Below are 13,064 nucleotides of genomic sequence, written 5' to 3'. Positions count from 1 at the left end.
AACGTTTTGGACCAACGTTGCTATTTTACAATTTCGGCTCGAAAATTGTAAAATAGTAACGTTCTGAGATTTTAGGGTTAGGATTAGAGTAGGGGGAGGGGTTAGAAACAGAAAATCTCCGTAAACCACGCCCAAACCACGCCCACCGCTGTAGACACATACGTTACCATTTTGCAATTTCTTAGCCAAAATTGTAAAATAGCAACGTTTGTCCACAAACGTTGCTATTTTACAATTTTTTTGGAGATCGGGTTGACCTGGCTGGAGTAAGCATCCTGCAGTACAGTATAGTGACCTGGCTGGAGTAAGCATCCTGCAGTACAGTATAGTGACCTGGCTGGAGTAAGCATCCTGCAGTACAGTACAGTGACCTGGCTGGAGTAAGCATCCTGCAGTACAGTATAGTGACCTGGCTGGAGTAAGTATCCTGCAGTACAGTATAGTGACCTGGCTGGAGTAAGCATCCTGCAGTACAGTACAGTGACCTGGCTGGAGTAAGCATCCTGCAGTACAGTATAGTGACCTGGCTGGAGTAAGTATCCTGCAGTACAGTATAGTGACCTGGCTGGAGTAAGTATCCTGCAGTACAGTATAGTGACCTGGCTGGAGTAAGCATCCTGCAGTACAGTATAGTGACCTGGCTGGAGTAAGCATCCTGCAGTACAGTATAGTGACCTGGCTGGAGTAAGCATCCTGCAGTACAGTATAGTGACCTGGCTGGAGTAAGCATCCTGCAGTACAGTATAGTGACCTGGCTGGAGTAAGCATCCTGCAGTATAGTGACCTGGCTGGAGTAAGTATCCTCATGTGTGGTATTGTCTTCCAGGAGAAGACAACCAAGACCATATCATCAGCATATTTAAACTGCTTGACATTACTGCTGTGAAGAGTCATTTCACATCAAATCAAAAGTGATTCTGAAGAGTCATTTCATTGGTGTAAGGCTTCTGTAAGCGCAAAACAGAAATGGTGGGAACACGCAGCCTTGTGGCACCCCACTGTAACACAAGCTCATCTGAATAGTAAAATAGTAAAAACTCTCTTGAGGCCACCGTTCATGTTCATCTTAAAAAGTCGTTCTAAATGTGTGCCAATTTGCATAATGTTAGAATCCAAATTCAAAATGCTTTTGATTGTTGTAGGTGTCTGGCTATTGGTCCATCATAGTGAGAGGCGTGTCCTCTGTCCCCCTGTGCCATTTATAAGCAAAGTGTAGGAGGTTGAGTAGATTCCCGAAACAGATGACTTAGGGCTGTTGTTTCTCTTCACAATAAAAATCCTCAGGTTAGTTGAAGGCTGTGTATTAAAATCCGCAAGACAAACAAACGGTTGATCTGCTGAATGGGACAGCGCAACACTGAAGTTGTCAGTTATGGTTTCAGCAGATACCATATTATTCGGCCCTGGAACATAAACAAGAATGAAAAACATGAAACTGTCTTCTTCATAAAGACACACATGCCTTCACAATAAATGTCCATAATGTGTTTCTCTCAGGATGCAGCAGCAGAGAGCAGACTCCCCTGAGCCCAGCTGTGTGTCCATGAAGAGTGACTGGTCTATGGAGCTACCTCGAAACTTTAAAGATAAAGATCCTTCTGAAAAGACGTAAGTCATTATCATGTTAGTTACAGCATCAAAGTCTTGTCCATACAGACACAGATACCTTCACTGTCTTCATGTTTCTCTCAGGATGCAGCAGCAGAGAGCAGACTCCCCTGAGCCCAGCTGTGTGTCCATGAAGAGTGACTGGTCTATGCATCACCCTTTTAGCTTCAAAGATGGACAGCAGTCTACTGATAAAAGGTATTTATTTCAGATGCTGTTGTCAGATTCACATGAAAGGAAAAGTAACACACAGTCGCACATCAAAGGTTGTGGTAAGGTGCCGACCACTGGGAGTGAACTTAAAGCCCCATTCAGTAAGTTTTCCAGGTTTTACTGTTGGAGAAACTGCGCCCTCTGGGTCCAATAGTATCGATAACGATATCGCCGTTCAAAGTCAACAAAACACAGCGCCAGAAGCTCTATGTACATGTTGTGACATCGGGTACTCACCACGTGATGAAATAATAATCCATAGTTCCGTGAAACATCATTTTCGTAGCAAATCCGAATCGAGTTACTTCCTCGTTTTCATGAACACAGCGCTTCCGCTGTACAGCGCATGCGCGCATGCTTTTCTTTTTTCTTTTTTCTTGCTACGGGACGTGACAGACAAACTGCTTAGTCCCAGTGCTGGCCAATGGAGGGCGGTGTGGGATAAATAAAGACGAGGGTCTCCCTATTAAAAGTCAATCTACCATGTCCTGTGACTAAAAAGCTGTTATATTACAGTAAAAAATGTGAAAAATCTTACTGATTGGGGCTTTAAGTAGAAAAATGCATTGCACACTCTGGCTCCTTTATGCATCTATATTTATTGTATACTGTTGTCAGATTCACAGTCATCAGAGATAGATAGATAGATAGATAGATAGATAGATAGATAGATAGATAGATAGATAGATAGATAGATAGAGAGATAGAGAGATAGAGAGATAGATATAGCTCTAGTATTTGCAGTGTGTCCCGCACCGTTGACACTAGTTGGCTTTGTCGGCAGTAGTGTCCTCTAGTAAGAGAGTGGCGTCAGCGGAGGACCAAAATGCAAGAATCATTAGCCAATGAACAGCCAGGAATGGGTCTCGCGCTACTTTTGCATGCTAAAATAAAGCCGATAATGTACAATTTGATTTATTTCAAGGGATGAAAAACCCTTTCAAAGTACAACACTGTCTATTTTGATGCAACTCGACAGTGCTGCTTTTTTTACTGAAGAGTTCCACTTTCTACTTCCTGGAAAAAAACTGGTCCATTGGAGTGAATGGAGATGTCGGAACTCTTCTATTATACGGCTCTGGTCGGCAGCTTTGAATTGGCGTTGGGTCATTGGTGACAGAAATCACTCTGATTGGCTGGTCAGGGGTAGTGAAACAGCACACGACGGAGGCTCGGTCCTTCGCGCGGCCGACGTGGGTTCAAATCCGACCCGAGGTCCTTTGCCGCATGTCATCCCCTCTCACTCCCCAACTTTGCTGTTGGCCTAAGGCAGAAAATGCAATTCGGCATAGCGGCACCTACCGGCAACACAAAAAGTGGTTTATTTCGAGAATCGTCATATCGACTTCAAACTGGAGGGGGTGCGCTTAGGGAGACCTGTCAGAGTTCAGTCCCAAATTCGTGAGGCGTGGGAGAGGTTAGGTTTAGGGTTAGGGTCTGGGGGAGGTTAGGTTTAGGCGTGGGGGCTGGGGGAGGTTAGGTTTAGGCGTGGGGGCTGGGAGAGGTTAGCTCCAGCCGGTCCACCGACACGCTGCACACCGCCTCGCTTAGCTGGTTCTGCTTGTGGGTTGTCGGCAGTGCGGGCTGTCGGCACATAGACGGGGCACCGAATTTCATGCAATTCGGCATCGTGTCAACACAAAAAGGGGTTTATCTCAAGAACCATTTGTTTGATGGACTTCAAACTGGGGGAGTACGGTGCTTTGAACTGCCCAGAACACAGACCATTTCACATCAAATCAAAAGTGATTCTCATTCTGAACAGTCATTTCATTGGTGAAGGCTTCTGTAAGCGCAAAACAGAAATGGTGGCAACACGCATCCTTGTGGCACCCCACTGTAACACAAGCTCATCTGAATAGTAAAATAGTAAAAACTCTCTTGAGGCCACCATTCATGTTCATCTTAAAAAGTCGTTCTAAATGTGTGTCAATTTGCATAGTGTTAGAATCCAAATTCAAAATGCTTTTGATTGTTGTAGGTGTCTGGCTATTGGTCCATCATAGTGAGAGGCGTGTCCTCTGTCCCCCTGTGCCATTTATAAGCAAATTGTAGGAGGTTGAGTAGATTCCTGAAACAGAAGACTTAGGGCTCATTCAGACACAATCTGACGCTGGCATTGACCCCCTCCGTGCTCCATTCATAGTCAATGGGGGTAGTCCGACAGGCTCCGGCAGTGGGCGACGCAGGGGTATGCGTGAAAAACACGCGGTCGTACGGCGAGAGAGCTCAGGGCGATCCAACTTTTGGGGGATGCAGCCCTATGTCACGCTCCAGTGGCCAGTCTAGATGCCCCACACACACACACACACACACACACACACACACACACACACACACACACACACAGCTCTGCTCTGTTTCACTCATTTCGTCTCTTCTTCTCTTCTCTTCTCTCTCAAAAATCGCAGCTGTATATCTGTTCTCTTTCTCTTCACAATAAAAATCCTCAGTTGTCAGTTATGGTTTCAGCAGATATTATTCGGCTCTGGAACATAAACAAGAATGAAAAACATGAAACTGTCTTCTTCATAAAGACACACATACCTTCACAATAAATGTCTATAATGTGTTTCTCTCAGGATGCAGCAGGAGAGAGCAGACTCCCCTGAGCCCAGCTGTGTGTCCATGAAGAGTGACTGGTCTATGCATCACCCTTTTAGCTTCAAAGATGGACAGCAGTCTACTGATCAAAGGTATTTATTTCAGATGCTGTTGTCAGATTCACATCAAAGGAAAAGTAACACACAGTCGCACACCAAAGGTTGTGGTAAGGTGCCGACCACTGGGAGTGAACTTAAGTAGAAAAATGCGTTGCTCACTCTGGCTCCTTTATGCATCTATATTTCTTGTATACTGTTGTCAGATTCACAGTCATCAGAGATAGATAGATAGATAGATAGATATATAGATAGATAGATAGATAGATAGATAGATAGATAGATAGATAGATAGATAGATAGCTCTAGTATTTGCAGTGTGTCCCGCACCGTTGACACTAGTTGGCTTTGTCGGCAGCTTTGAATTGGCGTTGGGTCATTGGTGACAGAAATCACTCTGATTGGCTGGTCAGGGGTAGCGAAACAACGCACGACGGAGGCTCAGTCCTTCGTGCGGCCGACGTGGGTTCAAATCCGACCCGAGGTCCTTTGCCGCATGTCATCCCCTCTCACTCCCCAACTTTGCTGTTGGCCTAAGGCAGAAAATGCAATTCGGCATAGCGGCACCTACCGGCAACACAAAAAGTGGTTTATTTCGAGAATCGTCATATCGACTTCAAACTGGGGGGGTGCGCTTAGGGAGACCTGTAGCCTGTACTACGAAGCTAGTTTAATGCCTTATCCGAGTAAGTTTGAGTTTAAACCTGGTTTAGCCGTACTACAAAGCAAGTTAACTTTCAATCACCATGGCAACTGAGGCTGCAAAGCTAACCTGGTCGCGACCAGGTTAGCTTCAGAGGATAAGATCAAAATCCATGACAGACCCATATAATCGGCTCTCTGGAGTCACTCACCGTTCATATAAGATCGCCATATGAAAAATAGATTGCAGTCAACTGAGAATATAACAAGAAAAACATTTGTGGCTCTGTAGGCTACATAATTAAATTAAGCCTACTTACCACTTTATGTCTTAACAGCTCAACGATGCGTGGAGAAATATGATCACTATTAATCACCGCGGCGCATATCATGAATGGACCCTCAAATGGAGTGAGGGTGTCGTCTCAATTCAGGTCAGCAGTTTTCTCTTTTATAGTAGGCTATTAGGCTTTATACTAGGCTATTTTATATATGAATTATTCGATCAGTGCAACCACACACATGAGTGATAGAGATCATTATTCATTGAGCATGCGTTTCTAAATCTATGGTCTAAATAGGCTTACAGATTGTGGAAATGTATAGACTGAGATTACACATTTAGATTTGTTGCTGCTGCCTGTATCAATGCAGCTGTATCAATCGCTGATCAAAGTAAATCAAATGACTGATGTGAATACAAGCTGCTGCTTTAGACAGCCCTTCAGCAGACTATCCAACGCGGATTTTCCTTCTGACATTAAATCGCGGATACATTAAATATCCGCTAAAACTCTGATCATGCACTGCGCTTCATTGAACGAGGAAATGGGTGTGGAAATGAGTGTGGGCGTGGATAAACTCAGCTGTTCATAATGTGATTGGCTGGCGCACCTCTTTCGCGTGGACGCGCGCCTGTGCACGAGCGAAAAACGTGCGCGTGCACAGGCAGATCCCAGGTCCACTTACCTAGTAAAAAACCAGCGTCGTAGTATCAGTTAACTAGATAGCTTTGATCCTGTTCAGTCAAACCAGATCAAAGGGACTTATCGCGGATCTGTTAAACTAGTTTCGTAGTACAGGGCTCTGACAGAGTTCAGTCCCAAATTTGTGGGGCGTGGGAGAAGTTAGGTTTAGGGTTAGGGTCTGGGGGAGCTTATGGTTTAGGCGTGAGAGGTTAGGTTTAGGGTTAGGGTCTGGGGAGGTTAGGTTTAGGCGTGGGGGGGTGGGAGAGTTTAGGTTTAGGGTTAGGGTCTGGGGGAGGTTATGTAGTGTTGGGCAAGTTACTTTCAAAATGTAATATACTACATATTACTTGTTACTTTCATTTAAAAGTAATACGTTACTTTACAATATTACTTTCTGTGTAGAGTAACTCGTTACTTATTACACTATTTTCTCTCTCGTAACGGGACAAGCCCATCTTTTTTTGTCACACGAACACCACAATACATGCATGCGGCTACAACACACTCATGCTGACGGTGGCCGGTGAAAAGTGTCCTCTGCATTTAACCCATCCAGGCATGTCCTTTCCTCCGGGGGGCAGGCCAGGAGCAGTGGTCGCTTTCTCGTACAGCGCCCGGGGACCAACTTTGGATGTTGTCGTCACTGGTCGGATGACGATGACGATCTGATCTTCTGCATGTTTTTAGTGGGGGGGTTATATACGGAGGAACCCCCTGGGGGAGCACGGGGAGAACATGCAAACTCCACACAGAGAGAAAGGCCCTTACGACGAGATACCCCACCTGGGCAGTAAGCACTGAGGATATGGGGGGGAACACAACCACAGCGCCCACAGTGTCCCAGGCGAGAATCGAACTCAGGACCTTCTGACTGTGAGGCGACAGCTCTACCACTGAGCCACCGTGCCCCATTTTTGCATTACTTTTACCAAAACAACAGTGCAGCAGCTGAATGACATCGTTGCCCCGGAACCATCCCAAAAATAATTTCAACCGCCTTGAAGTCAGTGTAAACAATCCAAAATTCTAAATGTTATCATTTTCCTTTGTTATTGTTGTCAAAATAGTGGTTATTTGCATAAAAATACACAGTTTGATTAGGAAATTATTGTATCTTTTTGAAATATGTGCATTGATTTAATAAAATGTAACTCAATTTGTAACTTGAGTTACTTGACAAAGTAACTGGTATAATATTACTGAAATCCTATAAGTAATAAGTTACCGTAAATTCCGGACTATAAGCCGCGGCTTTTTTCCCGTTTTTTGGCCTTTTTTGGCCCCTGCGGCTTATATAACGGTGCGGCTTATCTATGGATTTTTTCCAAAAAAAAAAAAATCTCTCTTTTTTAGCACTCTTTCTAACTATAAATCCACTTGTTTTAATTTCCTCTCTTGCCCTCTTTTAACAACATAACATAACATAACATAACATAACACAACACAGGTAAGCAGAAAGAAAAAGACGAAGCAATCACGCCATGAATGAGGAAATGACTCACCTGCTGGAGGCTGGAGATACACGGCTTGGGCTAAACTTTTACTCCGTGAAACACTATCGATTAAGTCCGACAGCGCTCAGAGGTTTTAAGCAGCTTGAAAACAAGTTTGAAAACGTGCAGAAGTCCATCCACTCACTAAAGAAACTAAGGCAACCGTGAACAGAGTTTATAATGCGGAAAAGCGCATCAGCTTGGACAAAAACAACACAGTGAGTCCGAAAGTGGATAAAATGCAAAAACATCGAAACGCTGCACACGCAGGTTGATGACTTAATCAGCAGGAGTAAAAGAAATAACATTCGCCTCACCTGGGAGGGTACGCGCTTTTTCGTCCGGCAGGACCTCTCCGCGTTGGTGCAACAGAAACGCGCAACATACAACAGCATCATCGAGTCAATGGATATCGCTTTGGCGTACTGTACCCAGCGAGACTCGTCATAACCATTGATGGACAGCGGCGGAACAAGAGCTCAAAGTGAAACTGCCGAATATCTTTTGAGTTGGACTGGTCAATAGTACTGTGAGTAACTAAAATAAAAAAATAAAAAACGGAATTCTCTCTTCTTTAGCACTCTTTCTAACTATAAATCCACTTCTGTTTTAATTTCCTCTCTTGCCCTCTTTTCACCACACCGCGGACACTGTGTGCACTGTAAAAATAAACAACGGTGGTGTTGTGTTATGTTGTTTTGTTGAAATGTTACGGTAATACGGTAAATGGGAGCTTCCTCAAACAGCCATCTCTTTCCCGACAATCCCCTCTGTGTGTGACCACTTACATATGGTAATTACGGTAAGCAAACGGCCACTCGGCCAACAACTCCCTCCCCCGACTACCAGGAGAAAATCACAAACTTCGGCGAATTCACACAAAGGAAGATCACGGAATATTATAGGAGTGTGAAAACATCCACAATCACCAACGGGTTCCAAAACGCTGGACTGCTGCGGGATGAAGAGGATGACGCCGCCACAGCTGGCGCTGAGGGCCGTCAGAGGCTTCAGAGGCTGTTCGATGCCGACAGTGACGAAGAGGAGTTCGTTGGTTTTGAGTGACAATGAAGGAGAGAGGAGAGTGGTTGACGAAGCCACCCTGAACCTGTTCGTTTCCGACACTGAAGATGAGGACTTTGGTGGTTTCAGTATGCAGGAAGAAGAGGAAGACGAGGGTTAGTGACTTGACTTCTCTGGTTACAGCCGTTTGCTGCACATATAGCCTATTGTTGTGTGATTTTGTCTGGGGATTAGTGACCTGACTTTTGTTTTGTTTTGTTGAAATGTTAATAAATGGGAGCTTCCCCAAACAGCCATCTCTTTCCCGACATTCCTCTCTGTGCACGAACCCTTTCATATGGTAATTAAACATCAAAACACCCGCGGCTTATAGACCGGTGCGGCTTATATAAGAAAAAAATAGTCAACTTTGAAGGTGCGGCTTATAGACCGGTGCGCCTTATAGTCCGGAATTTACGGTATATTACTGAGTTACTGCTAAAAGTAATATATTACATGTAATATGTTACTTTTGTAATGAGTTACCCCCAAAACTGGGTTTAGGCGTGGGGGTGGGAGAGGTTAGGTTTAGGGTTAGGGTCTGTGGGAGGTTAGGTTTAGGCATGGGGGGTGGGAGAGGTTAGGTTTAGGGTTAGGGTCTGGGGGAGGTTAGGTTTAGGCGTGGGGGCTGGGGGCTGGGGGATGGGGGAGGTTAGGTTTAGGCATGGGGGCTGGGAGAGGTTAGCTCCAGCCGGTCCACCGACACGCTGCACACCACCTCGCTTAGCTGGTTCTGCTTGTGGGTTGTCGGCACTGCGGGCTGTCGGCACATAGACGGGGCACCGAATTTCATGCAATTCGGCATCGTGTCAACACAAAAAGCGGTTTATCTCAAGAACCATTTGTTTGATGGACTTCAAACTGGGGGAGTACGCTGCTTTGAACTGCCCAGAACACAGACCATTTCACATCAAATCAAAAGTGATTCTGATTCTGAACAGTCATTTCATTGGTGTAAGGCTTCTGTAAGCGCAAAACAGAAATGGTGGCAACACACATCCTTGTGGCACCCCACTGTAACACAAGCTCATCTGAATAGTAAAATAGTAAAAACTCTCTTGAGGCCACCATTCATGTTCATCTTAAAAAGTCATTCTAAATGTGTGTCAATTTGCATAGTGTTAGAATCCAAATTCAAAATGCTTTTGATTGTTGTAGGTGTCTGGCTATTGGTCCATCATAGTGATAGGGGTGTCCCCTGTCCCCCTGTGCCATTTATAAGCAAATTGTAGGAGGTTGAGTAGATTCCTGAAACAGAAGACTTAGGGCTCATTCAGACACAATCTGACGCTGGCATTGACCCCCTCCGTGCTCCATTCATAGTCAATGGGGGTAGTCCGACAGGCTCCGGCAGTGGGCGACGCAGGGGTATGTGTGAAAAACACGCATAGGTCGTACAGTGAGAGAGCTCAGGGCGATACAACTATTGGGGGATGCAGCCCTACCTCACGCTCCACTGGCCAGTCTAGATGCCACACACACACACACACACACACACACACACACACACACACACACACACACACACACACACACACACACACACAGAGCTCTGCCCTGTTTCACTCCTTTCGTCTCTTCTTCTCTTCTCTCTCAAAAATCGCGGCTGTATATCAAAACCAGAACCACACGCTACCTAAACAGCTTCTTCCCGCTGTCTCTCTCCTCAACAAGTCCAATCACATCTGAGGTCATGGACACCCCTCCCCCCCCCCCCCCCCCCCCGTTGTTCCAGTCACCCTTTTTAGAGCACTTTATCTTACTATTTTAATCCATGCGCCTCTATATTTAAATTTTTTATCCTAGTTCTGGTGATTTTATTGTTTTTATGAGTGCTTTTATGAGTGCATAGCTGCATTTTTTAGTCAAAACTATTGGTTGTGGTAACCAACTACATGCTCGTTCATGTCCTGAGTGTCTTGTCTTCACTGTCGTATGTATGTATGTTTATTTGTATCTTGTCGAGTGTGCTGATTGACCAGAATTAATTCCTGTCTGTCCTGCATTTGGCAATAAAGTGTTTCTGATTCTGATTCTGTTCTCTTTCTCTTCACAATAAAAATCCTCAGGTTAGTTGAAGGCTGTGTATTAAAATCCGCAAGACAAACAAACGGTTGATCTGCTGAATGGGACAGCGCAACACTGAAGTTGTCAGTTATGGTTTCAGCAGATACCATATTATTCGGCCCTGGAACATAAACAAGAATGAAAAACATGAAACTGTCTCCTTCATAAAGACACACATACCTTCACAATAAATGTCCATAATGTGTTTCTCTCAGGATGCAGCAGCAGAGAGCAGACTCCCCTGAGCCCAGCTGTGTGTCCATGAAGAGTGACTGGTCTATGGAGCTACCTCGAAACTTTAAAGATAAAGATCCTTCTGAAAAGACGTAAGTCATTATCATGTTAGTTACAGCATCAAAGTCTTGTCCATACAGACACAGATACCTTCACTGTCTTCATGTTTCTCTCAGGATGCAGCAGCAGAGAGCAGACTCCCCTGAGCCCAGCTGTGTGTCCATGAAGAGTGACTGGTCTATGCATCACCCTTTTAGCTTCAAAGATGGACAGCAGTCTACTGATAAAAGGTATTTATTTCAGATGCTGTTGTCAGATTCACATGAAAGGAAAAGTAACACACAGTCGCACATCAAAGGTTGTGGTAAGGTGCCGACCACTGGGAGTGAACTTAAAGCCCCATTCAGTAAGTTTTCCAGGTTTTACTGTTGGAGAAACTGCGGCCTCTGGGTCCAATAGTATCGATAACGATATCGCCGTTCAAAGTCAACAAAACACAGCGCCAGAAGCTCTATGTACATGTTGTGACATCGGGTACTCACCACGTGATGAAATAATAATCCATAGTTCCGTGAAACATCATTTTCGTAGCAAATCCGAATCGAGTTACTTCCTCGTTTTCATGAACACAGCGCTTCCGCTGTACAGCGCATGCGCGCATGCTTTTCTTTTTTCTTTTTTCTTGCTACGGGACGTGACAGACAAACTGCTTAGTCCCAGTGCTGGCCAATGGAGGGCGGTGTGGGATAAATAAAGACGAGGGTCTCCCTATTAAAAGTCAATCTACCATGTCCTGTGACTAAAAAGCTGTTATATTACAGTAAAAAATGAGAAAAATCTTACTGATTGGGGCTTTAAGTAGAAAAATGCATTGCACACTCTGGCTCCTTTATGCATCTATATTTATTGTATACTGTTGTCAGATTCACAGTCATCAGAGATAGATAGATAGATAGATAGATAGATAGATAGATAGATAGATAGATAGATAGATAGAGAGATAGAGAGATAGAGAGATAGATATAGCTCTAGTATTTGCAGTGTGTCCCGCACCGTTGACACTAGTTGGCTTTGTCGGCAGTAGTGTCCTCTAGTAAGAGAGTGGCGTCAGCGGAGGACCAAAATGCAAGAATCATTAGCCAATGAACAGCCAGGAATGGGTCTCGCGCTACTTTTGCATGCTAAAATAAAGCCGATAATGTACAATTTGATTTATTTCAAGGGATGAAAAACCCTTTCAAAGTACAACACTGTCTATTTTGATGCAACTCGACAGTGCTGCTTTTTTTACTGAAGAGTTCCACTTTCTACTTCCTGGAAAAAAACTGGTCCATTGGAGTGAATGGAGATGTCGGAACTCTTCTATTATACGGCTCTGGTCGGCAGCTTTGAATTGGCGTTGGGTCATTGGTGACAGAAATCACTCTGATTGGCTGGTCAGGGGTAGTGAAACAGCACACGACGGAGGCTCGGTCCTTCGCGCGGCCGACGTGGGTTCAAATCCGACCCGAGGTCCTTTGCCGCATGTCATCCCCTCTCACTCCCCAACTTTGCTGTTGGCCTAAGGCAGAAAATGCAATTCGGCATAGCGGCACCTACCGGCAACACAAAAAGTGGTTTATTTCGAGAATCGTCATATCGACTTCAAACTGGAGGGGGTGCGCTTAGGGAGACCTGTCAGAGTTCAGTCCCAAATTCGTGAGGCGTGGGAGAGGTTAGGTTTAGGGTTAGGGTCTGGGGGAGGTTAGGTTTAGGCGTGGGGGCTGGGGGAGGTTAGGTTTAGGCGTGGGGGCTGGGAGAGGTTAGCTCCAGCCGGTCCACCGACACGCTGCACACCGCCTCGCTTAGCTGGTTCTGCTTGTGGGTTGTCGGCAGTGCGGGCTGTCGGCACATAGACGGGGCACCGAATTTCATGCAATTCGGCATCGTGTCAACACAAAAAGGGGTTTATCTCAAGAACCATTTGTTTGATGGACTTCAAACTGGGGGAGTACGGTGCTTTGAACTGCCCAGAACACAGACCATTTCACATCAAATCAAAAGTGATTCTCATTCTGAACAGTCATTTCATTGGTGAAGGCTTCTGTAAGCGCAAAACAGAAATGGTGGCAACACGC

At 45.0% G+C, this 13,064-nt stretch overlaps 1 protein-coding gene across 1 annotated transcript in view; it reads left to right on the top strand.

Annotated features, from left to right (window-relative positions):
- The window catches only part of LOC310775910 (NACHT, LRR and PYD domains-containing protein 3-like), an 86,652-nt gene that overhangs the window by 11,291 nt on the left and 62,297 nt on the right, over positions 1-13,064 (top strand). The window contains exons 2-6 of the mRNA XM_083636034.1: positions 1,498-1,608; positions 1,693-1,806; positions 4,404-4,517; positions 10,929-11,039; positions 11,124-11,237. Of these exons, the coding sequence (XP_083492160.1) occupies positions 1,498-1,608; positions 1,693-1,806; positions 4,404-4,517; positions 10,929-11,039; positions 11,124-11,237 (564 nt within the window). The remainder of the gene's footprint in view (positions 1-1,497; positions 1,609-1,692; positions 1,807-4,403; positions 4,518-10,928; positions 11,040-11,123; positions 11,238-13,064) is intronic.

The sequence above is a fragment of the Poromitra crassiceps genome, assembly GCF_964638095.1.
Source record: "Poromitra crassiceps genome assembly, chromosome: 4".
NCBI lineage: Eukaryota > Metazoa > Chordata > Actinopteri > Beryciformes > Melamphaidae > Poromitra > Poromitra crassiceps.
This window is presented reverse-complemented; position numbering and strand designations above follow the sequence as displayed.